Below are 27063 nucleotides of genomic sequence, written 5' to 3'. Positions count from 1 at the left end.
CAAATCTGGGAGGGGAGAGATGGGGCATAAGAATGGCTGGATGTTCAGAGTAAGAGGGTGGAGGGTATGGCCGGGGTGGGTAGGTCTGGGCCACTGTGGGTCTAGAAGGGACCTTGGATGTCTCCTGAGGGCACAGGGGAGCCACAGGAGGGGCAGGGGCAGAAAGGGGTCAAGTGTGGATCCAGGGACTGGCGGAGGCTGGAGGCTGGAGGGAGGAGGCTAGGGGAGAGGACAGTTCTGCCCAGTGGAAATGGAGAGGAAGGGGCAGAGCAGGAGGAGGGGAGAGGAGGGAAGAAGGCTCCCAATCTCTGCATAGATGTGGAACCACACTTGAAATGGAGAACCCAGGAAGGGGGTTGTGTTGGAGGGAAGATGCTGAGTTTGATGGGATGCAAGGCATTTGAGGCCCAGGGGGGCACGGAGATGCAACTCTGGGTCTCAGGAGAGGGTGGGAGACAGCCAGTGGAGATTCGTTCTGAGGGCAGCAGGGAGCTATGGGAGGAGTTGGAGCAGAGTAGGAGCAGGGTCAAATGCAGGTATCTGAGGCTGCAGGCAGGACAGAGTGGATTCAAAGTCAGAGGCTGGTGAGGAGGAAGCCTGAACTGAGGCTGAGGCCATCAGAGGTGAGGCTCTCTGAAGGGTCACCTCACCCTCCTCCAAGAAGTCTTCCTGGCTTCTGTTCCCCAAAGGTTTGCTACCACGTTTCTGCTGGGACCCATCTCTCACCATCTTCATCCCGGGGGTGGGGAGCGCAGGGGTCAGATGGGACCAGCTGATGAGGACCAGTGGGGTGGGGTGGCTGGCTCTGCCACTAGATTGGGGGTGGGGGCTCCTGGCACCTCCCACTGGGTCTGGCTTCCTTCCCCGCCCAGGAAGCTACCAGTCCTGTCGGACTCGTCAACCGGGGAGGCACAGGTGCAGGCCCGCTCCAGTGTCCTCATGGGTGTGGCCGAGCACCATGGACACCTCACGGGCTCTGCTGCTCTTCCTGCTCCTGGGTAAGTCCCCTGCTCGGCCCCTTCCCCACTGGTTCCCCTTCTCAGCAGCCCCTCAACGCCCTCCCCTCCTCTCCTTGCAGCCTCCGGAGGAAGGGTCCTCACCCACAGAGCCTCTTCTGGAGTTCAGCAAACCAATTTCTCCCTGGACTCAGAAAGCTCTTCCCAGGGCCCAGGTTCAAAAGTCTCCTCCATCAAACCCCCCAGCTGGAAATTTCCAGATCAGTCTCCAGGTTCAAAAAGCACTGCTGCTGTCCCTCATTCCAAATGGTTTCCTGAGGCCTTGAATTTTAGCGATGTGCCCAGGTCCGTCTGGTCAGATGTTTCTGCTGAGGACCAAAAGCTGAGCCTGGATCCTACCTTCTCTGAAATCCCGGATTCCGAAGTATTTTCTGATGTCTTGGGTTCTCAAGTTCCTGCCAAAGACTCAGAGGCCTCCTCCTCTGTTAAGACCCCAGCTTCAAACATTTCAGCTCAAGTCCCAGATCCTGAAGTATCTGTTGAGACCCCAGGTTCAAAATTCTCCCCTGAGGATCGGGATCTTGAAATATCTGCCCAGAACCCCGAATCCAAAGTCATCGCAGTAGCCCACCCAGAGGAAAGCCTCCCCCAGCAAGTGGGGAGGCCTCTCTCAGTGCTAGTGGGGACCACCATCCGGCTCCCTCTAGTTCTGGTTCCCAGCCCTGGCCCTCCTGCTCCTCTGGTTGTCTGGCGCCGAGGCTCCAAGGTGCTGGCAGCCGGAGGCCTGGGGCCAGGGTCCCCCCTGATCAGCTTGGACCCTGCTCATCGAGACCGCTTACGATTTGACCAGGCCCAAGGGGGGCTGGAACTTGCCTCTGCCCAGCTGGAGGATGCTGGGGTCTACACTGCTGAGGTTATCAGGGCTGGGGTCTCCCGGCAGATTTGGGAGTTCACGGTGGGTGTGTATGGTAAGTGGGTACTGAGGTCCAGAGTGCAGGCCCTTTGGGCAGGTGGCTGCTGTCTGACGGTGTTTTCTCCCCTAAGGAAGGGGGTCCCTCGGCAGGGGAGACAGGACTTCTAGGTTGGAGGGAGGATGGATAAGAGGGGCTGGGGGTCAAGACAAATGTTCTTGAGGGAAGTTGGACCTGGGGATCAAGACCCCTGGGGGTTTGGAATCTTGTCTCTGAGAGGAGAGAGTGGGGGACTCAGACTTATGGGTCTGTGAGGAGGAGGACTCCTGGGGCTGGTTTCGGAAGTCCTGGGTGGGAGGAGTGGAGAAGGCTGGGGCCTGGAGTCCTGGATCTAGGGGGCGAGGGGCCCGGGGACCAGGTCCTGAGCCCGTCTCCCTCTCCCAGAGCCGCTGCCCCAGCTGTCGGTGCAGCCCAAGACCCCCGAGACAGAGGAGGGGGCGGCCGAGCTCCGGCTGCGCTGCCTGGGGTGGGGGCCGAGTCGCGGGGAGCTGAGCTGGAGCCGGGACGGACGCACCCTCGAGGCAACGGACCCTGAGGGAGCAGAGCCACCCCGGATCCGCACAGAGGGCGACCAGCTGCTCATCATGCGCCCTGTGCGCAGCGACCAGGCCCGGTACACTTGTCGCGTCCGCAGCCCCTTCGGCCACACGGAGGCTGCGGCCGACGTCAGTGTCTTCTGTGAGTGGGGGTGTGCCTCGGGTTGGGGGGCGGTGATCTGGGAGCTCAGGCTCCTGGTCCGAGGCGGAGGGGGGTTGGAGGTCCAGCGCCCAGGGGTCGTGGCGGAGTCCCGGGGAACCCTGGCTCTCCCGGTCCGGACCCCTTCATCCAGACGGCCCGGATGCACCAGTCATCAAGGTCTCCTCGGATCGCGACGCCGCCCCCGCCCTCTATGTCACCGCGGGCAGCAACGTGACCCTGCGCTGCACCGCCGCCTCGCGGCCGCCCGCCGACATCGCGTGGAGCCTGGCCGACCCGGCCGAGGCAGCGGTGCCCGCCGGCCCGCGGCTCCTGCTGCCCGCGGTCGGCCGGGGCCACGCCGGCACCTACGCCTGCCTCGCTGCGAACCCGCGCACCGGCCACCGCCGCCGCTCTCTGCTCCACCTCACGGTGGCGGGTGAGCACGGCCGGGGCGGGATGGGGCGGGGTACCCGGAGAAGGCGGGGCCACAACGGAGGGGCGGGGCCAGATTAACAGGGCGGAGACTCCTGGGCAAGAAGCGATCTCAACAAATTAAGCAGAGGGTCAAATGGCGAAGAGTGGAGACCAGAAACGGAAGGGACTTAAGGCGCTTGGGCCCGTAAGTGGGACGAGCAAATAAAGAAATTACCTGGGAAGGGGGCGGGGTCACAAGAGAAAGGGGGCTGGGTCATTCTAGAAATGGGCGGAGCTGTCTTAGACGTAGGACGGGGCGCAACCGCAGGGGCGTAGATGTCTGGCTAAAGGCCCCGAGTAACCTGGTGGAAGGGGTGGGACTACAAAGGAAGGGGCGGGGTTAGGTTTGCGAGGAAAGAAATCAGTGCGGACATGGAAAGAGAGGCGGTCAGTGGGGCTGCAGCTGCCCACTTAGCCCGGAAGTTTCTGGGAAAGGGAGCTGGGTGGCAAGAGAATGGGGCGCGGACGGCGCCTACGGGCCGGTTGGCGTGACAGCGCGGAGAGGCGGGGCTGGAGGGGTGAGGGGAGAGAGGCTGACCCCTTGATCTCTCCCTCCGCCCCACAGATCTGCCTCCCGGGTCCCCACAGTGCTCAGTCGAAGGCGGTCCGGGGGACCGCAGCCTCCGCTTCCGCTGCGCGTGGCCCGGCGGGGTCCCTGCCGCCTCCCTGCAGTTCCAGGGTCTCCCTGAAGGCGTCCGCGCGGGGCCGGTGCCCTCTGAGCTCCAGGTGGCTGTCCCCGCCCACCCCCGACTCAGCGGCGTCCCCGTCACCTGCCTCGCTCGCCACCTGGTGACCACGCGCACCTGCACTGTCACCCCGGGTGAGAGCCGGCGGGACTTCTTTCCTGTTTCCCGAGGAGGGGGTATTTCTTAGCTCCTTTAGGAAATGAGCAAGGCAGACTTCTGACTCCTGGAAAAGAGATTTCCTTTTCCTTAAACCCTACAGAAGGACCAAGGTTTTTCCTATACCTCAAGCAGGGGAAGGGCTACAATTTCTTTCCTGGACCCAGGAAGAGGGCTGACACCTTCCTACGTGTCCAGAGCAATAAAGGCCCTGGAATAATAATGAGTTCCCCGGCTCAGAACCTGGTCCATAGTATGTATCTAATAAGTCGTTATTAAGGACATCAGGTGATGATTGAATGAGAGAGTGAGTGAATGGGCAGTGCTTCCTTGTTTGCTAAAGTTTCACAGCGATTTACTTCACCAAAGGGCGCAGGACTTGGTCTTTGGCTCCAGGGTGAGGTCTTGACTTGGCTGGGTTTCTTCTACCTGCAGAGACCCCTCGGGAGGTGCTGCTGCTTCCCACAGTGGAGGAAACACAGTCAGGGGAGACAGAGGTGGCGCTCGAGGCCACTGGCTGTCCTCCACCATCGAGAGCATCTTGGGCCCGGGAAGGGCGGCCCGTGGCCCCAGGAGGTGGGGGTCGCCTGCGGCTCAGCCAAGATGGGCGCAGGCTCCTCATTAGCAACTTCAGTCTGGCCTGGGACCTGGGAAATTACTCCGTGTTGTGCAGCGGGGCTCTGGGTGCTGGGGGCAACCAGATCACGCTCATTGGTGAGTCCATTTCTTTCCCAGAACCCAGAAGTCCAGGTCCTCCAGCCCTCTCTAACCTCAAACCCAGTCCCCAGCTCCTTCTCCCTCAGATCCAAGAGTCCAGGCCCCTCAGTCTCTTCCTCTTGTAGGCCTAGAAGCCTCTCCAGACCTTTTGCTCCCCGGACCTGAGTCCAGGCCTGCAGCCCCCTTCCCTCTCCCCTCTAGGACCCATAAATTCAACCCCCACCTTAATCCCCCCAGGACCTTCCATCTCCTCATGGAGGCTGCAGAGAGCCCAGGATGCAGCAGTGCTGACTTGGGATGTGGAACATGGGGCCCTGATCAGTGGTTTTGAGATCCAGGCACGACCAGAGGGCCCTGACCTGGGTAGATCCACTACCTACAAGGACTGGATCTCCCTGTTCATCCTGGGGCCTCAGGAGCGCTCAGCTGTGGTGCCCCTTCCTCGTCAGAACCCCGGGACCTGGGCCTTCCGTATCCTGCCCACCCTGGGCGGCCAGCCAGGGACCCCATCACAAAGCCGAGTCTACCAGGCCAGTGAGTTGGGGCCGTTGGGGCCTTTTCCTGGGCTGCCTCCCTCAGTCTGTTTCCTTGTATCCTTCCTGCTTGTCTGCCTATATCCGTTTTCTGGGGCTACGGTCACAAAGGACCATGAACTGGGTGGCTCGAACCAACAGAAATGTATTCTCTCCCAGCTCTGGAGGCCAGAAGTCAGAAATCAAGGTGGCAGTGCTCCATCTCAGGGAAATCAGGGCCGTGCTCCCTCTGAGACTCGGGGTAGAATCTTTGCCGGCCTCGTCCAGCTTTTGATAGTGGCCATCAATCCGTGGCCTTCCTTGACTTGTAGCTGCATTGCTGTGGTCTCTGCCTCCAGCTTCCCACAGCCTCCTCCTCCCTCTCTGTGTCTGTCTTCTTCTCGTAAGGACTCCAGTCATATTGGATTAGGGCTCATCCTAATGCTCTCATCTTGACTTGATTGGTTGAATTGTGTCTCTCCCCAAAAGATATATTGACATCTTAACCCTCAGTAGCTGTGAATGTGACCTTACTTGAAAACAATCTTTGCGGAAGACTGACCCTATTTCTATAACACATTATTTCTGTCATAGCACATTTATTTTTCTTCTTAGTGCAACCTGTAATTATGTTATTAATTTGTGCATTCTTTTCTGATTTCCCTAAAAATTAATCCCCATGAGAGTGGGTATCCGGGTTTGCTCACCAGTGGATTGTTACCATCTGGTAGAATGCCAGTTACTTAGTAAATGCTAAATAAAAATGAGAGTCTGGGGTCCCAGATTCCTGGGTTCCGAAATAGTTGGAGCAGGTTGCTTAGGAAACTTGGGTCCAGCCCTGGCTCCTTATCCTCCATCTCTCTGTCTCTTCCAGGTCCCACCCTGCGCTCTGGGGCCATTGCTGGCATCGTCCTGGGCTCCCTACTTGGCCTGGCGCTCCTGGCAGCACTTCTCTACCTGTGTATCTGCTGCCTGTGCAGCCTTAGGGGTAAGTGAGGGGCCCCCCACCCCGAGAGGGTCCCTAGAAAGAGGCCCATTGGAGACCTGGCTGAACCAGTCAGAACTGCCACAGGTCATTCATCCCGCTTCTACTTCCATATCAGCCAATCAGAGTAAGGCTCCGCCCCTCAGCTTAGAACAGCCAATCACGTGTTTCTGTTTCTCTTCCTCCTCTTTCCAGGATACTCTTTTAAGAAAAAGAAGCATCCCTCCTCCTTGACCCCTGTGATTCCCCCACTGGAAAAAAAGATGCAGAGCGTAACCCCAGTGCAGACCTCACAGCCTCTGCCCCTCAAAGTCCCGCTGGAGGACCCTAGCCCAAACAGGGCCCACCAGGTGAGTGTGGGTGCCCCATGTCCTGGAATGGGGGGAGAACTTTCTGTGTTTTAGGGAGAGGAGATGGTCTGAGTCCTCTTCCTCCAGGTTTACTTGTTGATTTACAAAGTTGGTAAACACCCCCCGCCCCTTTTAATACATAAAATTGGGACAGGAATTCCCATCCAATTTTTGTGATATTAAGAGTGAAATTCCAGTTTCCCTCCAAAGGAGGGAGAACTCCTTTATTCTTTTCCATAAAAATTGGCAAAACTTCCATTTTCTATCAGACGTGGGATGGAATGTCTTCTTCCCCATAAAAGCTGGGTTGTCACATGTCTTATCTCTCCCAAGGGTGGGCGGACATTTCTTTTTTCCCTGTTGTAAATGGAGGGAATCCCGCTAATGTCTGACTGATGTGAGCTAGCATTAGAAAAGCGTGAGTCATGTCGCATTCAGGGTAATCCCTGAGGTTGTCCCCCTCCCTTCCTTTCTCTTCTAGGCCACTGGCCCCAGTCCAGTCATCTCTACGGGTGGGGGCCCAAGGACTGTTCGGGCAGCCACACAGGTGTGACCAGGGCCCGCTCTGCGCAGGATTTTTTTTTTTTTTTTTTTTGTAGGACCTCCTATTTCACCCCAACAGCAGGCAGGGCCTTCCTGTCCTGCTGTGACTGAAGACTGGCCCCTGAACATGAGACTTCCTGTCTCCCTCTCAGCGCAGAAGACTGTACTTGTATTTGTGCAACTAAGGAGCTGTGGCTTCTGGGTTGGGAGAGACTCCTGCTGATCTACCCGTGTGGTTTGCAAAACCTCCAGGCAGGCAGGACCTGCAGGCTCAGTGGTGGACAGGCTGGTGGACAGGCCGGGCTTGTCCTGTGCTGCTCCAAGCCCCAGGAGGGGCCCAGCTTCTTTCTCTCAGAAGGTCTTCCTACATCCGCTCGTCTCCTCCAGGCCATGCCCCATCCAGTTCCCAGCGTCTGCAGCTTAAAATAGCTCAGACCACGTCCTCTCTTTAAACCCTTCTGGGGATGCCCATTGCTCTTCAGATATTGTCCTGACTCCTCACTATGATTTTCAGAGCCCTGTGGTTTGACTTCTGTTGACCTCTGACCTCCCCTTCCTGTACTTTCACCCCTGCTACTCAATTAACAACAGGCTTTCTGTCCACACAGCTCTATTTTGCCTCCGGGGCTTTGCCCCAGAGTTTGCTTTGCCTGGAACACCACTCTTTGCCCCAGGTTATTCACTTCTCAAGTATAATGGTAATTGAGCTACAATGATTTATAGGAAATATATATTTGGTCATTCAGATGACCAAAATATATTTCTCAGATATCTTTGACCTTGCTTGATCCACAGTTCTTGAAAACGATTCAGAGCCATAAAGGTGAAATGGGTGTCTTGTTATTAATGAAGGTGACTTGTGGATCCCACCCAAAGGCGGGGCTGGTGGCCTGGAGGACCAAACCTGTGATTGGAGGACTGGAACTTTCCCAAACCCCTCCCTGCCCCCCCCCCTCCCCGCTTTCCAGGACGGGGAGGGAATGGAGGTTGAATCAGCCAATGGCCAGTGACTTAGTCAATCATGACGATATAATGAAGCCTCCATAAAAACCCAAGAGGATAGCCTTGGGTCCATTTCCGGAGAGCTTCCCCGTTGGAGGAACCAGAATGTCCCCCCTGTACCATCAAGCTCCTCAAGGACAGACGCTCCTTTGTTTGGGAGCTTGCCCTGTGTATCTCTTCATCTGGTTGTTGATTCATATCCTTCCTCATATCCTTTAATAAACTGGTAAATATAAGTAAGTGTTTCCCTGAGTTCTGCCAGCCAGTCTAGGAAATTAATCAAATCCAAGGAAGAGGTCTTTGGAACCTCCAGGGGTAGGGAGTCAGTCAGAAGCATGGGTAGCAGTTTGGGGCTTGCAGCCGGTGTCTGAAGTGGGGAATGGCGGTGGCAGTCTTGTAGGACTGCACCATGAATCTTAGAATCTCCTGCTGTCTTTGGGGAGACGGTGTCAGATTGGAGTTGAATTCTCAGACACCTGGTGTGTTGAGAATTCTCAGGTCTATCTAGATCTGCACAGGTTGCTTTTCCCCATTACATGGAAGATCTTGGGTCTGTGGGGATAGCAGTGTTGGGGAAGATAGCATGTGCAGGCTGAGAATGATAGAAATACTGTGTTGGGGGAGGGAACCCTCCAATGTTGGAATCGGGTCCAGAAACCCTAAAAATGTAACCATTACCAGCTTAGGAGGCTGCCGTGGTCATGGGCTTGGTCCCACAGCCTCTGAACCTCTGGCTTCTCTCACTTAAATCTGTATGTACTTGTTTAACCTCTGCCTCCCTCTCTAAACTGAGAACGTCAGGAAGGCAGAGACCATGTCATTATCCCCAGCACTTAACACAGAGCCTGGCACGCAGCAGGTAATCAATAAATACTGGTTGACTGAGCAAATGTTGTGGCGCCAGTGGAAGGCTGGGCTTGCGGCTGCTCTCCCCAGCACGATGCCTTTCTTTCTTAGCTGGGTTTCTCGTTGGAAATTTAGGGAGTGTGTCAATGAAGATTCCCTTGGCTGCAAGTAACAAAATAAATGGTAGCAAAATAAATGGTGGTTTCAGGCTGGCTCAGCAACTTAGCAACCCCGTGAAGGACCTGAGTTCTCTGCATCCTTCTGTTCGGCCACCCTCAGTGGGTTGGCATATTGTCTTATGTGGCAAGATGGCTGCTAGAGCTCCAGGCATCACCTCTTCACACAACTGTATCTGAAGACAAAAGGAAGGGAGCAAGGTTCCCTTCCCACACTCCTTCTCTCGACCAACCTCATGAGTGAGGAAAAAACTTTCCTGGAAGCCCATCGGCAAACTTCCCTTACTGACCCCAAATTAGCCACATCACTGCAAGAGAGGCTGGGAAACCAAACATCTCAACCTATATCATGGGAGGTGGGTCTGACAGCAAAGAAGGAAGAAACAACTAATGCATCCGTCTCCCAGGGAAGGGAAGGATGTGAGGTATTCTGGTTAAAGATGGGGATGAAAGAGGCCTTTAGGGAAACAGAGCTCTTGGATCTTTTTGGAAAGGTGAAGGCTGGGGTCCTGGGTACCTGGATCCTCTATATCTTTTCTATATCAGTTAGACCTTTCATTTCTTTTTAATCACTAGTAAGAAACATAACACAACTTGGCTTATACATTCAGGGGACTGTATTGCTTATGTAAATGAAGGTGGGCGGCAGGTACATTTTGATCCAGCTACTCAAACGATGTCAGCATGGACTCAGTTTCTTTAGACGTTCCTCTCTGAACTCCGTAGTGTTTCTATCATTCTCAGCCTGCACATGCTATCTTCCCCACCACTGCTATCCCCACAGACCCAAGATTTTCCATGTAATGGGGAAAAGCAACTGTGCAGATCTAGATAGGCCTCATATCACTGTGTAATGGATCAATTCCAAACCTACCGAAAGAGAGAGAGAGGGTAGAAATGACGTCGGGGAGGCACCACCAATGACCCTTTGCCCTCCACTCACCCAAATCCTTAATGACCCTGACACTTGGCAGGCAGAGACTTTGGAAAAAGGCGTTTATTGGTGTGGTGGTCTCAACACTCCCCATGAATCGGAACACACGGCCCCCAGGGCCCCCCGCCCCCTCCCTGGCATCCCTCCCCACCCCTCCCCAACCTCCCGGACCCTGGGGATGGAAGACAATGTGGGATGGGGCCCACGCCCCCGTCTGAGGTACAGTCACTGCCCCTTGCCCCCCTGCCCCTGCTCTGAGTTCTTCCTCCCCAAGCTCTGGGTAGTGTGGTTTGGGGTGAGTGTTTCTAGCGGGTCTCCCAGGAGTCAGAGCTGGTGACTTGACATCTTGGTCTGGACTGGGGATATCTGTGATGCCTCTCTCTTCCCCACTTTGTGTGGTGTGATGTGCCAGGATCGTGTATTCCTACAGCAGAGCTAAGGTTACAGCCTCTCAGTGCCCCCTCCTGACAAGTTGCCCACCCTCAGGGGAACTACAAGCTGGTCACCAGCTATAGGTCAGCTGGAGCCAGGGGGCTATTGCTGGTCCCAGTCGCTGATATGTGTGTGTGTGTCTATCGGAGTGTGTGTGAGGGCCGTCAGGTCAGCCTTTGGGAGGTGCAGTTGGTGGGGAGGCCAGGGAGTGGTAGACCAGCAAGCCCACACCTGTGGGTGGCTGCAGGGGGCCGAGGGGAGTCGGGCGGGGGTGGGGTAGGGCAAAGCACTGAGACAGACAGGTGAGCACAGGCACCAGTCTGACCGTTGGATGGAAGCACCGATTGGCCCAGATGGGGCCAGAAAGTCGGGGTAGGGGAGGGGGGCAGAGAAAGTGGGAAGGTCTCAGGCTGCTGAGCCAGTGATGGGGCCTCCGGCTACAGGCAGCTGGTGGTTGACAGCAAGGAGGCCCAGAGCCAAGATGGAGATCCCCCACCTGCTCACAAAGGCTGAATGAGAGCTTGACAGGTGAGTGCGTGACACCCCTCCTCACTCCCAACCTGGCCAGGAGACACTTTTTCAACAGGGAGGGGAGGGGGTGGTGTGCGTGCATATATCGGGAACCCGGGGAACCTGGAAAACCTCTCCTCACAGCTTCTGTCGAGAGGCCCACATACCTACCTCCAGCCAGAGGTGAGAGGCAGCAGCATTGGGGGCGGTGGGCGTGGGGGTTTTAGGGGAGGGAAGATTGCTGAGCCCCTTCCCCCCACACACATACACACACGTGCAGGCTCATGCTCACACACACCCACTACATACAGACGATCCAGTTGACAGCCTGAGCTAAGAGAGGGGTGTGGGGTGGCTGGGGGTGGGTCACAATCGGAAACGTGAACGGTGGCGAAAATGGCTGTAGAAAGATGCATAATTTTGCGTTATCCCTCACAGTGATGGGTTCTCTAAAGAGCTTTCCTCCTCTTCCTCCTCCTCTCTTCTTCCTCCTCGGTGGCAGAGAGCTCTTCCGCCCCCTCGAGACCCACGGCGCTTGCTCTCCCTTTTTCTCTCGCTCCCGGCCTCAGGCCCCGCGCAGGGGGAGGCGAGCTGCACTGGGTTCTTCCTACATCCTCCACCACAGCCAGCCCAGGGCCCAGAGGAGGGTCAGGGGCCCCGGGGGCCTCGGGGCTGAGTTCTCCAGGGATCCTGGGCCTGGGGAAAGAGAGAGGGTCACGGGAGTGGCCTGGGAGGGGGAGACTCCACGTGTGTCTGGCGGTGCATTGTGTCCGCCCTGTCTCTGGGGGTGTCTTTGAGCCTCCCTCTCTAGGGGCCTTTCTGGGGCTTTCGCTCGGTGTGCCTGCCCTCCCCACTCTGTTCGGAGTCTTAGCATCTTGCTGAACATTGTTTCTCTCTGCCACTCAGTCCCTCTCTCTTATCCCCCGTCTTTCTCAGATCTTCACATCGCACCGTTTACGTCTATCCAGGACGGCTACGAAGCGTCTTGCAGTCAGCGCGGCCGAGATGGTACCCTTGACTTTTCTCCCCGAGACTGGCTACTGCCCCCTCCCCAATATCTCTCCACTTCAGTACTTTACTACTACATCCCCATTCACCCAGCTACTCGAGCCAACACCTGCGATCGCCACGACTCCCCTTCCTTCTTGCCTCCACCTTCAAAACATCTCCGCGATACAGCGATTTTGTGCTACCGCTCGGGCCCTCGATTACGGCAGGACCTCCTCCCTGGTCCCTCTGCCTCCATCTTGCGCCCCCTACAGGCCATTCCTCAAACAGTGATTCTCTTTAGAAGCGTCAACCGCTTGGTCAGTCCCTTGCTTAATAGCCTCCAGCGGCCTCACCCTGCAGTAGAATAAAATCCAAAATCCTTTCCGCGGCCCATGAAACTCTGCCTCTCCCTTCCTCTTTAGCCTCAGGCTCCACGGTGATCACTCTGCTCAGGTCATGCTAGCCTCCTTGCTGTGCCTTTGCATACATACACGTTCCCTCCGTCCGCAAAGCTCTTCCCGCAGGTCTTGGCAGGCCTGGCTGCTTCTTACCATTCAAGTCTCAGCTCCTCCCCCTAGTGGACGCTCAATGAACCGACACTCATTGAAGGGATGGGTTTCTCGCTCCGTCCCATTGCTTGGGTCTCAGCGTCCGTCACTTTCCCAAGTTCGCGGTCAGTCTGGGATAGTCCCGGCCCCGCCCCCCGCCCCCCGCCCGGCCCCGCCCCTGCCTCTCGGACGCACGCAGGAGCCGCATGGAAGCGCTGGACATTCCCAGCCGGTTGGCGGCGCGACAGGTGTAGTTGCCGTAATGCCTGGCGCTCACGTTGGCGAAGAGAAGCATCGAGCGGGTGCGCTCCGTCTGCACCTTCAGGCCCTCGGCTGTGCCGCTGATCAGCCTGCCGGGGATCCGGGTCAGGGACCGGGCCGTGGAACCCTGGCCCGGGACCCCCTCGGGGCGCAGAGCCCACTCCCCCCGACTCTCAGGCTCCCCGATTTCCCGGGGACCCCGCATTCTGCCCCCTACCCCAGAGATCCCTGGCTTCGGGCTCTAGCTGTCCATGGGTCCCCAGACCACTCCCACAGACACCCCTCTCCAGGCACCCCTGCCCCTCAGGGTCACTGGACTCTCCCAGCTTGTGCCCCCAATCTCTACAGCCTCCCAGACCCTGCTGGACCCCCACCCCAATGGTCCTCTGAAGCTTCCCCGCCACATCCTCAGCATCGACCCCCGAACATCTCCCTGAATAGCCTGAAGAGACCAAGCTTCCAACATTCATCATTGTGGGACCCAAGTTTCCAGTAAGCCCCCGCGATCTCGCTGGGGCCCAGCGCACCCTATTCCCTGGAAGCTGGATTCCCCAGTTCTCGGGACCTAGGGCTCGGCTACCTTCCCCACCTCCCCCTTGGCCCGCCCCGGTGCTGTCCTCACAGTCTGTCATCCTTGTACCACTGGAAGTCCGCGGGGGGCACCGCCATGGCTTCGCAGCGCAGGAGGGCGGCCCGGCCCAGGGCCGTGCGGGCGCTGGTCACGTCCGTGATGGTCGGAGGATCTGGCGAGGGGCAAGAGTTAGTGAATTCTCCTAGCAAGGTGAGGACTAAAGGGTTCTGTCCCCATCCCCCTCCTTCCCAAGAGTCCAGCACCCCCATCCTCCTCCCCAGGGACCCAGGGCCTGCCCCCCTTTCATGCCCAGTGCCAAAGGGCTCACAGTTGACTGTGACCAGCACACGGCGGCTGTCGGGTGCCGAGTTCACGCCGTTGTGAGTCACACACTCGTATTCCCCGGCCTGGCCTCGCTGGATGTCAGAAATCTCCAGGATCTCGCCCTCCGAGGTGAAACCGTCTGTGCGGGGAGGGAAGGGGAGGGGGCGGGGCCGGACACAAACACTTAACACGGGACAACACGGGCACAACACGGACACACATCAGCGGGGCAGGCACCGCAGGGCCTGGAGTGCCCGGGTCAGTGAGAGCCAGGAGGGGTTTGCAGGGGTTTGGGGCGGGGGTGTGGATCCACGGCCTGGGATCTCCTGCTAGGGGTGTGGGGCAGGGAATGAGGGTCTGGGGCTTGTAACTAGAACCCAATGGGGCGGGTCCTAGAATTTGGGGATGCAACAGATCCAGGGATCTGGGAGCTCACGGTTCAGATCATGAGGCTCACAGTACCCAGTGGGGAGGATCCCAGGATCTTGGAGCTCAGAAAGATCCAGATAATACAGACCCAAGGGGTGGGGTGGGGGGTCCAGAGTTCTGGGATCTTATTTTTGGGTTCAAGGAATCAGGATCTAGTAATTGGGATCAGCAATCCAGATACCTGGGGGTTCATGACACATCACCAGGTTCAGAAGATCCTTTGGGACTATGGGCATCCAGGGACCCAGGGTCTCAAGCCCAGGATTGTGGGGCTCAGATGACCAGGTGGGAAAGGATCCAGGATCTGAGACCTAGTTATTGGGTTCTGGGGTCTCGGGGGATAGAGTGATTGGCACCATTGGTCTCTAAAGACCCAGTGAATGAGGGTCTAGGGATCTGGGGGATAGGGGTGGAGATCCAGGTAAAAGGGTGGTGGATGTCCAGGATCTGGGATGTCATGTTCAGGTATCTTGGTGCTATGTTTGGGGGAAGCCTAGAGTAGTGGTTCTCAGCTCCATCACCAGAATCACCTGAAGGGCTTGTTCATACAGACTGGTGGGGGTGGTGGGTGGAGGGAGGTTCTAATTCATTAGGCCTGGGATGGGCCCAGAATGTGCATTTCTGGCAAGCTCCCGGTGATGCCGATGCTGCTGGTCTGGGGACCACACTTTGAGAACTGCTGAGCTAGAGCGTCCCGCAGAGGAGATGTAGTGAGGTGACCAGGAGATGGGAACAGGGGCAGGGGCCACTGGTTATAACGTGACTTAGGGTTAGTGGTAGGGATTCAGAACCCAGAATTACGTGAGCCCGTGGGGAAGAGACCAGGGCTCCTGGCGTGGGGACAGGGTGCAGGCTGGGGTCTAGCAGGTGAGTTAGAGGAAATGGTTCAGGCCTGCAGGTGGTGAAGGCTCTAAGGCTCTGGGGGCTGCTGGTGACATAATGGGATCAGGGTGGAGGGAGGGAAGCAAGTCATGGAAGGGGGGGACTCTGGGAATCTAGCTAGGGATATGGGGAATCGAGGGGCCCAGATTGTGGAGCGGGGAAAGGGGCTTTGGGCCAGGGGTGGGGTCCTCACCTCGGAGCTGTCTCCAGGTGACCGTGGGCTCTGGCCGTCCCACAGCCAGGCAAAGCAGGTTCACGTTGCCCCCCTCATTCACCGTCACAGGGGAGGAGATGTTCACGATGCGGGCGGGGACTGCAGACCGGGAGGGGAGAGGTCAGCGAGAGGCTGAATATGGCCTCCCAGGACCCAGGAGCCCTGGCCCCCAGCCCCTCCTCCCTTAGACCCAGGGGTCCAGCCAACATGCCCTCTGTCTTTCTAAGAATTCTGTGTTTCCCCGTTGCCCCTCTAGGTCTGGCTCCTTGTCTAACTGCTAGTCTCTCTCTTTCCTGTTCTTTCTCAGTCTCTGTCTCTGTCTCTCTCTCTCCCTTCATCCTAACTTGGTTTCTCTGCCTTCTGGTTTGAATTTCTCCCACCTTATCTCTGTCTACTTTTATTAATTATTGTTATTATTCTTACTTTAAACAATTAATTTCTATAACAAATACTCATATGGTGCTTCCAGCGTGGTAACCCTGTTCTAAGTGTTTTATACAAATTAGCTCATTAAATCTTCACCACCCTGCCACCCCCTGGGGTAGATGTTGCTATATTCGTCAATTCTAACACACATGGTGGTTTCCCGCACCTGCTGGAACATTGTTCCAATCAGGATGGCCTGACAACATAGGATGCTGGAGTTTAATTGGCAGGGTTACTTTTCTTTTCTTTTTTGGCAGAGCATAAAATAAAGATGCCCCTTCCAGTTGACCATGTCTTGGATTTGATGCACGACAGAGTCATCCCCATTTTGCAGATGAGGAGTCCGAGGCCACCCTGCTTGCTCAGGGTCCCTCAGCACCTGGGTGGTCTGGCTCCCGAGTCGGGGCTTGTCATGGCCCCACTGGGCTGTCTCTGTCTCTGGTTCCCTGTCTCTCCAACTGCTCCCTGCCCTCCAGCCACCTGAGCTCTGTCCCCTGTTGCTCTCTCTGTCTCCTGCCCACCTCTCGCTCTCTGAATTCTGGGGCATCCAGCCACGCGGGACCTGTTCTGCACGCCTGACTCGTTTTCTCCCCTGGCCCCTGCAGCGCCGCTCCGTTTCCAGTACCAGCTCTGCCCCCAGCTGAAGGTCTCAGCTCAGACATTATGTCTGGGAAGCCGCCTCCTTAGAAAGTCAGCTTCAAAAGGGCAGGGACAGCCCGCCTGGCTCCTTCTCCATCCCCCGGGCCTAGAGCAATGCCTGCCCATAGTAGGTGCTCAGTAAACAGAGCCAAGTGGATGGCTGCAGTCTTCCCTGAGCACCCCCTCACCCCTGCAGCTCTCCTGCCCTAGAAGCTGTCATGCTGAAGTGTCACTTTCTGGGAGACTGTCCCTCCTTTTGCTTGGCTGAAATCCATGAGGGCAGGGTGTGTGCCTGCCTTCCACACCATGTATCCCCGGGATCGGGGATCGGACCATTGGTGAGGATGTGAGGATTCTCTCTCCCTCGTGCCCTCCACCCCCTCCGCCACCCAAGGCCCGGCTGAGGGCTCACCATGGACGATGAGGTAGACCTGAGTGGTGTACGGCTGGTGGCGGGTCTGGAAGGAGCAGGTGTAGAGGCCCTCGTCGCCGAGCCCCACCTGGGTGATGAGGATGGAGAACTCCTCGGGCGTGTTGATGAGCAGCCGCACCCGTGGGTCACTGGTCCAGCGGTCATTGCCCGCGTACAGGATGTTGGAGCGGTTCAGCCAGGCCACGCGGGTCACATGCTCGTCAATGAAGCAGCTTCAGGAAAGACAAGGGAGGAAGGTTCTTCTCTCCCCCACCCCAGAAGGCCCTCCAGGTTCCGCCATCGTAGGGGCTTGGAGGTGGGGAGAGGAAGGCCTACTGCATTGCCAATTCCCACCAAGGCCCTGTGAGGCAGAGGGGATTGTGCCCACTTTACAAGTGGGTAAACTGAGCCTCAAGTTTGAGCCCAAGTGCACAGCGGAAGGTTAGCTGATGGTTACTGAGTGATGTGTGCTAGAGACTGGAAAAGTATCTGGAGCACTCTAAGAGAGAAAGAGTTGCAGAGATGAGGGAGAGTCTCAGACCCAGGGAGAGGGGGACAGAGACCAGAGGGAGGGGCAGACGCAGTGTGGGGGGCAGCATTGTCCGGAGGAAATAAGCCTGACTCTCGTCTGCTAAGCGGTCACAGTGTGCCATGCTCTCTGAACTCGGAGTGTGAGTACAAAATCTTGAATCGCCATGATAGCCCTCACAGTGGTTATCATTCCTCCACCCATTTGACAGATGGGGACACTGAGGCCCAGGCACAGAACCAGGCCTAGAGTCCATGCCTCTAACTACTTTTCCTGACCGACAGGGGCCAGGCTGTGCGTGCGGGTCAGGATTGTCTTCCCCTAAGGAAGGCCAAGGAGCAGGACTGGGTGATTCCGGAGTCCCCGAGATGGGAGGTACCTGAGGGTGGCGTTGTCCCCTTCACACACCGTGTAGTTGTCCGCGGGAGAGCTGAACTCCAGGCTCTGGGACAGCAGCCCTGCGGACGGGAGGGGCAGCTCAGCAGGGACTGGACACGTCTGCACGCACACGCACATGCCCTTGCACACACGGACATTTCCCACACTCCCTGGCACACACGTTCATCGATGTTTCCAGAGATGCACGGCAGACGCGCTCGGAGCAAACACACGCAACATGTTCCTTTCTGCAAGCTCACACTGACTCACAGACTGGGACACACAAGCCTACACACCTCCAGAGACACTCCAGTTACAGCACACAGACACGCGTGTGCGCGCACACACACACGTACACACACAGATTCACACACATATACGTTCGCAGACCAACAGCTGCATAAATGTGTATGCAGATGTACACACAGCACACGTACACAGACACACGTGTACACAGGGATACACACATGTGCACACATGTGTCCACACAGATGCACACACACATACACAGACACACGTGTACACAGGGATACACACACGTGCACACACAGATGCGCACACACACGCGCTCAAAGTTCAAGAACACACAGATGCACACACATGCACTCACATGCACACGTACATGGGCATGTATACACACATATCCAGGCTCATGATGCGTACATACATACACACAGATACATGTGCACATGTCAACTCAGAAACACACGGAAACACACACAGAGCCACCCACAGGAGTACACGGACCTGCAGACACAGAGATGCAAACACGTGCGCGCAAACACAGATGCGTGCGTGTATCCCCTCGGACACACACCTGTCCCAAATGCACAGGTACGCCCTTGGGCCCTGTGTACAGCCACACACACGCGTCTCCAGACGCACCCGCCTGCCCATGCTCACGGGGCACACTCGCAGGCGCACGCCCACGCCTGCCCGCACCCTCCAGCACAGCTCACGGGCACCGTCGCCCGGCAGAGCCCCCACCCCCCACCTATTCATCTCCGTGGACCGTGGCCAGCGGGCTGGACCAGGGCCAGGGAGTGGGGGCTGGGCATGCGGAGGCGGATGGAGCCGGCACCGGGCAGGGGAGAGGAGGCTGGATGACCTTGGATGCCTGGGGAAGGAGGGCCCTGCGTGGGGCTGCCCTGCCCCCGCCCTGGCATGAGGAGCTAATTAATCTAATGAATTAATTGCCCGTGCCGCCCCAACGACTCCCGGGGGCCCTCTCCATCAGCAGCCCCTCAGGACTGGGCTGGGGCAAGGCCAGTGCGGTGGGCTCCCCAGGTCCCGGGGGCTTGGGGTGGGCCCTGCAGCCCCTCACCGTGGCCGGAGTCACTTCTGGATGCAGGGAAGGGGCCTGCCTTCCCCCGAGTTGTGCAGAGGGGACGCTACCACACACAGTCCTGGTAACAGCAGGAGACGGCCAGGAGACGGACACACACAGACAGACACATCGCCAGGGCCCAGGGGAGACACCCAGAGCCCGGGCTGGGCCAGGAAACAGTCCGACGCTCCAGCACCCGGATGGCAATGGGGCCTGCTCAGGGGCCCGGGTGCACACACGCACCCGCTGACACACAGCCCAGGACCCAGCCCCAGCAGAAGGTCACCCCACCATATACAACTAGACCCACGCTGTTGCACCAACACCAAGAGCCCCACACACGCAGGTGCAGTCCACATACAACCCGTTACAGCCCCATCCAGGGGGCCCTCTCTCTCTCTCTCTCACACACACACACGCACACACACACTGACCTCATCAGTCATGCTGACACTACCAGCCCAAGGGCCATGCTCACCACTCCCCGCCCCTGCACTCTGGAAAGTCGTGCAGAAAGCTACAGAGTGCAAGGAAACAGTTGACTGTCAGAGCCTCAAATACAAAGGAGCCGCCCTGGGCCAAGAATCGGGCGCACGCAGTCACGCTGTCACTGACGATCAGATCACGCACACATCCGAGCGCACACATGCCACAGGACCTGTCATACTCCTGCTCACACACTGCTAGACCCAGGCTTCTCCACGTTGGGCCCACTGACGTTTGGGGCCAGATGCTTCTCCACTGTGGGGACTCTCCTGTCCCCACGAGGGGCTGTGGGGACTCTGCACCACAGGATGTTCAGCAGCATCCCCGGACTCTACCCACTCGATGCCCACTTCACAGTGGTGACCACCACAACTGCCTCTGGACATTGCCCGATGCCCCGCAGGGGGCACAATCCCCCCTCCTCGCCCAATGACGCCCAAACCTCCAAGGTTACAGGAGGCCTAGGGTTGAAGACGGAGCTGTCCAAGGTCCCCCCAGGCTGCAGGGACCCAGGGCTCCCGGGCTAAGCCCCGGACTACACGCAGCTGCCGCCGCGGGAGCTAAGCCCACAGACACGGGCAGGCAGGACCTCAATCCTATGTCCTAACAGACAGAAATAGAGACAGACACACACTCCGTCCAGAGGGATCTTTCCAACACTCAGAGCTGCGCCCCTGCTCCCGTGGTTCCCTACTGCCCTGAGGACAAAGGCCCAGCCCCTCAACCTGGGTCTGGGGCCCTGGGGTCACTCTCCTGCTTTGTCTCCCCTAGTGCGTGTGTGTGGCCCAGCTCTGCGTTCCCCACTTTTCTCCTTGTCCCTCTGTCCCACGGTTTATGACAAAAATGCTTCCCCTTCCCCAGGGGTCTAGTATAACGAGGCCTCTCCTAGGAGAGACAGCACATATGAGCTCCTGCCCTGTTCCCAGGGCACCTTGGATCGGAGTCATCTGCCTCCCCCATCTGCTCCTCCAGGGCAGAGCCTGGCCCAGACCATCTGTGTCCCCAGCATGCCCAGCTCCAGGCTCAGCTAGAGGGCAGTCCCAGGAGATAAGTGATGAAGGAATCCATGTCTCAGGCGGGTCTTGGATTCTTGGTCCCTGTGTCTATACATTTGGATGTCATGAGTCTGCATGCCTGTCTCACACAATTCCCAGGCTCCAGGATCAAGAACCCCCCTCCCTGCTGTGTGACCTTGGGCAAGTCCCTTCCCTTTTCTGGGCTTCAGTAAGTGGAGGTACGGGTCGGGTTAGTCGTTCCATCACCCACTCTGTCCCTGAGCACAGCTCTTCCCCGGATCCTGTCTGAGCCTGCTTCCCTCACCAGATGGGAGCCCCTCAGGGAGGCGCGAGGGTCTGACCCCCCTCCAGGGTTCCAGCATTGCTGGCTCTGGGCCTGGCCCACAGGAGGCCTCGAAAGATGTTTAATGTATAAATAAATAAGCTGGTGCTCGTGAGATCCACTCTGCAGGAATTCTGTTTGGAAAACTCTCCCTTAATACTGGGAAGCCCTCCCTACCCCCTCTAAGCCTGGTCTGTATTCCCACAATGCCTGGACTACCTCCATTAGAGCTCACATCACACCGTGGTGGCCATCTGTGTCTGTTTCCCCCTTCAGACTAGAAGTTTCTTGAGGGCAGACCCTGGGGCTGACTCAGGTCTGTATCCTCAGCATCTCCCAGCATACGGCCTGACCCTGGAGACCTTGGGAAATATTTGTTGAAAGAGTGAATGTAAAGAGATACCTACAACACATATCTTCAACTCTTGAACTCCTACTCATTCTTCAAGACCCAAACTCAAGTGCCCCCTCCTCCAGGAGGGCCTCCCTGACTGTTCAAGACAGAGAGTCTCAACGCTTTCTGCTGGATACCCTCTGACTCAGCTGGGACAGTGTTCAGGGGTGCCCCCCCCGGCCCGAATCTTAGCTGTGTCCCCCAGAGCTGGGCTTAGCCCAGAACAGGGAAGTGTTTGTAGGGAGAATGAATGCTCTTGAGAGACTGGATAAGAAAGCCAGGAGGAATCTGTGCTAGGAGGTCAGATGTCTGCCCCACCATTTCCTGGCTGGGTGAACCCCGGACAGTCTGAGCCTCAGTTTCCCCATCTATTAAAAGGAGAAAAAAAAAACAGTCCTTCCCTCTGAGGGTTTTGTGAGGGAGTCCATGAGAACATGCAAGCAAAATGTTTAGCTCAGCGCTTAGCATGCAGAAAGGGTCCAATAAATGTTAGCTGTTCCTTCTTTTTTAAGAAACATCTATTGCTATCCCTGGTTCGGTGTCAGTCCCCCGGGGTGGGGGCGGGGCATCCGTTGCTCTGTGCGCTGCACCCACCGGCGCTGAGTCGGCGACCCATGTACAGATGCCCTGTCCACATCTGCTCTGACACCACCAAGCTAGCATAACCGGGCCGCTGAAAGAACAGACTGGGGACCCGGGCTGCCGGGGTTCGAGTCCCGCGCTGCCAGTTGCACAAATTCCTTCACCTCCCTGGGACTCAAGTTTCTCCCTGTGTGAATGCGGACGATCATTGGGCCTCCCGCACCACGCTGTGGGTGGCGGGGAGGATGAAAAGAGGTCACCGAAGCAACAGGTTCAACGCAGAGCCTGCTAGCTGAGCGCTTGCCAACAGCCCTCTCGTGCGCTGGCTGATGGGATGATGATGTGGCAGGTGCCCCAGCTGGTCTGGGGGGCCAGTGGTGACAAGAAGGACCACTTGGGTCCCTGTCAGTCTGCACTAGTAGCCCTCACACCTGCTTGGTAAGTCAAGGGATGAAGGTCACTGGTAGGTGAGGTTCCTCCCCTTCAGAGAGAAAGAGATTTCTAACAAGATGGAGGGCCTTGGGTTGGAGATAAGTACCTCCTGCTACCCTTCAGAGGGGGAACTTTGGTGAAGCTGGGACCCTCCAACGAGGGAAGGCTTGGATTCCACAGTTCTGGAACGCACCGAGGGGAAGCTGAGGCCCACAAGTGTGTGTGACTTGTGGTGGTCACTCAGGGAGCTGTGGCGGAAGTGAGGCTGGACCCAGGGAGGGGTGGGGAATGCGTTGGGAGGGGGTGTGGCTCTGGCAGGGGAGAGCTGGTGAGAAGGGGCTGGAACCCTCAGAGCCCCCTTCCTCTCTTCTGACCTCCAAGTGTAGGGGCCTTCCCAGGACAGATGCCTGGACTCCAGACGCTGAGCCAAGAGCCCTGGCACTTTCCATCACATGCTGGCTACTCCCTTCTGCTGGTTCCCACCTCAGGACCTTTGCCTCCACTGTTTCCTCAGGATCTTTTAAAGGTCGACTTCTCTCCTTTCAGTCTGAACTCTGCTCCCTGCAGCTCAGAGAGGGCTCTCTCAACCCCCAGAGCTCCCATGGTCAGCTCGTCCCTGAAGTCACTCTTAATTTCTTTACACTACTCGTTGTCACTCTCTGAAATTACCCGTTTACTTATTTGCCTGTTTTTAGGTTGTGATCTCTCTCCATCCCACTAGGATAGAAGCTCCTTGAGAGCTCCTTGATTCATCTGGCTTGCTCATGGCCGCGTATATATAGATCCCCAGTGCCCAGAACAGAGACTCTGTGCTCAGGAAATATTTGTCAAATATCCAGTCCGGACAGACCGGGTGCCCAGAGGGCCGTGGCCAATGGCCGGCACGCCCCGTTCTGCCTGCCCCAATCCGTCCAACACCCCTCGCCGGCCGGCCAGGGAGCAAAGGAGCCACCCTACACAGCTTGCTGCAGCAACCTCTGTAAGTGAATATATATGTATGTGAGTGTGAGTGTTGGCATAAAGAATTTAGAAAAGAAACTAAAGATAGAATCATATCTCTGGATGCTGGGGAGCTAAAGTTAAGTGGAAAAAAAAAAAGCCAGTTGCAGAGAAATGGGCTTATTTTGTTTCTATCTCAGGGAAAATATCCACCAACAAACCAATACCTTACATATGTTCAACTCTGCGTGTCTGACTCTGAGTGAGGGAAAGCCGTGACCCGGGCTCTCTCAAGAGAGTGCAGCGAGTGCGTTTTGGGAGGGGTGGGGCCGGGACAAACTGGGATCTGCTCTAATACATATTTGTAGAGGATTGCTCACTTGCATGCATTCCTTCTGGAATTTGGAAAAGAGCAAATGAATCAGAGAGGAGAGAAAATGCAATTTTGTATATGTGCCCAGCCCCCTCCCCCCCCCCCCCCCCCCCCGCTTTTTTTCAGACCGCACCAACTGTCAGCAGGTGGGGCTGTCTTGCTGCCACCTAGATCTGTCTCAGACCACCCGCCCCCGCCCCCTGGCCCCATTCCCTCCTGCTCCCAGATCTCCCATGGGGAACCCAAGGCCCAGGAGTGGGAGAGGACTTGACCTAGGTCACAAGCTGCTTCCTGGCTCCAAGAAGCTCCCAGCCCAGGATGTGTGTACCAGAGCAATTTCTGGGATCTGGAAGATTCAAAGTGGAAAGTGGGAAGTTATCTTGAGACTGAAGGAAGGGAAGGGTTGGTGAAGGGAGAGGGGAGAAAGGACGGGGCTCCCAAGAGTATGAGGAGCGGGGGAAGGAGAAGGAGAAGATGAGAGACAAGGAAAGGACAAGGGCAAAAATGGGAGGTGTCGGTGACCATGATGGGACGTGAATTCCCAGGAGTGAAAGGAATGAGGACTGAGAGGGCTAGGAACGAGGGGGCCAGAGGGGACAGGCACGCCTGTGTGAGGATGAGAAGCAGTTCCTGAGGCAGGGAGGGACAGATGTGAAATTGTGCTGAGGCCAGCAGGGATGGAGAGACAGAGACCCAGAGACAGAGACAAATGGGATGTCCCCCAGAGCTAGGGAGCCTCTGGAAATGACCTAAAAAGATGAGTGACAGAGACAGAGATGCAGACAGGCAGTCCGAGTGTCAGACGGTGATTCAGACGGGTCAGGCTGGAGAAACCGCCAACCCACTGAGGCTCCAGCCTGCCCTCCAGCCTGCCGAGGCCCTGGGGCGGGGGTCCTGCGTGCACGGGGCTGCGTTTGTGTGACTGGGTGTCGTCGAGTGCGGCTCTGGGTCAGACTCGGGGACGGGTATTTATGTGTCTGTGGGTGACCCGGTGTGTGTGGGTGGGAGGCTGAGAGTGGCTGCCTCCTTGAGACTGGTGAAGACTCTAGGTTGTCCCTGATCGTGTGTCCCTGACTGTAATCCTTGGTTCAGGGCAGGGCCTGGGGGAATCCTCCAGAAGCACTGAGTTAACCCTGATCCCTGCCTCCTGCCTTCTTGCTCTCTCCTCCTCTCCTCAGGGGGCACGTCCTAGACCATCCCTGGGCCCCGGGGAGACACAGGGTCCAGGAGACTCTCTCCAGAGGCTGCCCAGGTTCCCCTTCTGCACTCCACACACCAGCCCCCAGCCCCACTCATCCCCAATCTCAGCAGGGCTGAGATTAACCCTTTGACCCCGTGTTAACCCTTCCCTTCCCTCCCTTCTTAATCTGCCTCCTCTCATCCTCAGTCCAGCCTCTGAATCCTGCTATTCAGCCAGAGCTTCCTACATCTGAGTCCCCAGCCCAGCACCCCCAACTTCCTGGATCACCAGCTCCATTCCCCTACATAACTGCAACCTCCCAAACACCAACACTTTCTCCCCACCTAGGTGACCCAGCTGGGAGGCCAGAGCCCCTCTTCTTTTCCTGGCCCTGGGATGGAAGTCTGTGGATACCCCTGCCGCCTTCTCCTACAGACCCTGGGAAGACACCATCCCCCCACCTTTGCCCAGAAACGCCCACTCCAGCCCTCAGGCCAGGACCCCCTCAGGGACTGTCTCCACTCAGAGATGAAGACCCCCGACGGGGCATCCTATTTCCCCTCCACACCCCAACTCAGTTCAGAGATCCTGCCCAGGGACGCTTACTTTAGCGTTTGATCCCCCTCCCTGATCCCGAACCGCAGACTCCCGCCCCCAGGCCGGGATCAGGTGTCCGCGACCCTCTCGCCGGCCCGGAGAAGCCGACCTCCGGCCCTAGGCCCAGGCTCGAGCCCCCGGACGCGGAACCCTGCCCCCGGGCACGAATCCAGACGTCCGAGACCCCCTTCCCAGCCAGGGGATGCAGCCCCCGCCCCGGGGCCCAGACCTCAGCGCCCGGAGGGCCCCCCCTTCTCCGCCCGGGATGCAGCCCCCCACCCCCAATCCCGGCTCGGGACCCCGGTGTCCCGGCCGACCCCCCCCGCCCCCGACGCTGCGGTACCTCGGCTGATGACGGCCAGGCCGGCCAGGGCGGCGGCGACGAGAAGCCGGAGCCGGGCCCCGGGCGCAGGGGGGGGCATCGCGGAAGCGGCGGCGCGAAGGGGGAGGGGAAAGGGGGGGCCGGTCCGGGGCGCGCAAGGCCGGGGGAAGAGGGGGAGGGGGAGGGGGACCCCGCCTGCGGCTGCACCGGCCCGGGGGGCGGCGGGGGCGGGGGGAGGGGGCTGGGGGGGCGCGACGAGGCGGCCGGAGCTGCTGCAGACCCGGGGAGGGGGGCGGCGCTGACGGGCAGGAAGGCCGACCAATCAGGGGACGCGGGGGGCCGGGGAGGCGGGGCCGAGGGGGGGTTGCTTGTTGGAGGGAGAGGCCTTTGTTACTGCGGCCCGGCCCCTACCCCCTCCCGCCCCGGGCGTCCCCACGTCTTCCCATCTCGGATCCCCAGAACCCTGGGTCGGGGACACTTCCTGAGCCCACCTCCCTTCTGCTTTGGGTCCCAATATCATCCTCCCTCAGACCCAGAAGTCCCGGTCCCCAGCCCCCTCCTCCCATAGACCCAGGAGTCCCGGCCCCCAGCCCCTCCTCCCTCAAACCCAGGAGTCTAGCCCCCAGCCCCATCCTCCCTCAGACCCAGGAGTCCTGCCCGTAGCCCCTTCTTCCCTGAGACCCAGGAGTCCAGGACCCCAGCCCCATCCTCCCTCAGACCCAGGAATCCAGGCCCCCAACCCCCCAGTCCCCTCTTCCCTCAGACCCAGGAGTCCTGCCCCCAACCCCTTCCTCCCTCAGACCCAGGAATCCAGGCCCCCAACCCCCCAGCCCCCTCCTCCCTCAGACCCAGGTGTCCAGGCTCCCAGTCCCTCTTCTCTCAGACCCAGGAGTCTAGGATTCCAGTTCCTTTTCTTGCAGGACACAGTTCAGCTTCTCTACTTTCATGAATAACACTGCCTCTTGGAGTAAAATTTCCTTTTTCTCTTTACTCCAGTCCTCCTCCTCAGGATAACAGGGGGAATGGGGCAGGACCAGGGACCTGGTCGTGGGAGTGGGGAGGAGATGGTAAGGTGCAGAAAATCTGGACTCCCTATTCTTTCACTTATTTGGCTGTGTGACCTTAGACAAGTCACTTCTCTTCCCAGAACCTCCCTGTCTGCCCCGCAAGAGGGAATCATCTCTATTTCCCAAGGTTATTGAGAAGAGAAGAGAGATCCTGGGGAAACTGCTGGCTCTGCCCAGTATCCCAACAACCTGTGGTTAGTTCTTTCCTCTTGGTCCCACCAGGCACCCACTTGCTATGTGATGTGGGAAACAAAGGCAGAAGAAAAATTATTAAGTTTCTTTACTGTCTACAGCCCATTGACAAGTCCTCAAAACAGGCAAAGTGACATTCCTTTAAGAACTCAGCTGCCTTGATGTTAATACTTTGCTAAGGGCAAAAGGCAATCTTAGCCCGATCCCCAGGATCCTGTAAGTCTACTTTAACATATAAAAATTCTTTTGGAAACTTCCTTTTTCTCTACCCCCTACACCCCCCAAGAGACATGTTGACAACCA

At 57.7% G+C, this 27063-nt stretch overlaps 2 protein-coding genes across 6 annotated transcripts; one reads left to right on the top strand and one right to left on the bottom strand.

Annotated features, from left to right (window-relative positions):
* Positions 1 to 673: 673 nt before the first annotated feature.
* Positions 674 to 12310, top strand: VSIG10L (V-set and immunoglobulin domain containing 10 like). Of its 5 annotated transcripts, none has more exons than XM_036104048.2 (10): positions 674 to 998; positions 1079 to 1924; positions 2312 to 2605; positions 2757 to 3041; positions 3645 to 3899; positions 4357 to 4635; positions 4876 to 5172; positions 6025 to 6138; positions 6331 to 6485; positions 11865 to 12310. In XM_036104048.2, the coding sequence occupies exons 1-10, from the start codon at positions 776 to 778 to the stop codon at positions 12207 to 12209; spliced, it is 3093 nt and encodes a 1030-aa protein (XP_035959941.1). In that variant the 5' UTR covers positions 674 to 775; the 3' UTR covers positions 12210 to 12310. The 5 variants fall into 5 exon arrangements, with proteins under 5 accessions (XP_035959941.1, XP_035959943.1, XP_077919787.1 ...); XM_036104050.2 differs by lacking the exon at positions 11865 to 12310 and adding an exon at positions 6967 to 8266; XM_078063661.1 differs by lacking the exon at positions 4357 to 4635.
* IGLON5 (IgLON family member 5) lies at positions 11270 to 25651 on the bottom strand. The gene is made up of 8 exons (XM_036104142.2): positions 25523 to 25651; positions 17533 to 17611; positions 16625 to 16857; positions 15127 to 15246; positions 13627 to 13761; positions 13350 to 13470; positions 12662 to 12816; positions 11270 to 11624 (listed from the first exon to the last, which is right to left on the bottom strand). The coding sequence occupies exons 1-8, from the start codon at positions 25599 to 25601 to the stop codon at positions 11536 to 11538; spliced, it is 1011 nt and encodes a 336-aa protein (XP_035960035.1). The 5' UTR covers positions 25602 to 25651; the 3' UTR covers positions 11270 to 11535.
* Positions 25652 to 27063: the final 1412 nt, after the last annotated feature.

This window comes from Halichoerus grypus, chromosome 15 (genome assembly GCF_964656455.1).
Source record: "Halichoerus grypus chromosome 15, mHalGry1.hap1.1, whole genome shotgun sequence".
Classification (NCBI taxonomy): domain Eukaryota; kingdom Metazoa; phylum Chordata; class Mammalia; order Carnivora; family Phocidae; genus Halichoerus; species Halichoerus grypus.
Note: the sequence above shows the minus strand (reverse complement) of the source record. Positions and strands in the feature narration are given on the sequence as shown.

Bases quoted from the DNA above. Each gene is read 5' to 3' on its own strand.
- VSIG10L (XM_036104048.2), top strand. From the start codon at position 776: ATGAGGACCAGTGGGGTGGGGTGGCTGGCTCTGCCACTAGATTGGGGG. The intron at 3,900-4,356 runs GTGAGAGCCGGC...TTCTACCTGCAG, and splicing joins CACCTGCACTGTCACCCCGG to AGACCCCTCGGGAGGTGCTG. The intron at 4,636-4,875 runs GTGAGTCCATTT...TAATCCCCCCAG, and splicing joins CAACCAGATCACGCTCATTG to GACCTTCCATCTCCTCATGG.
- IGLON5 (XM_036104142.2), bottom strand. From the start codon at position 25,601: ATGCCCCCCCCTGCGCCCGGGGCCCGGCTCCGGCTTCTCGTCGCCGCC. The intron at 16,858-17,532 runs GTACCTCCCATC...TCTTTCCTGAAG, and splicing joins GGGGACAACGCCACCCTCAG to CTGCTTCATTGACGAGCATG. The intron at 13,762-15,126 runs GTGAGGACCCCA...CTCCCCGCACAG, and splicing joins CACCTGGAGACAGCTCCGAG to ACGGTTTCACCTCGGAGGGC.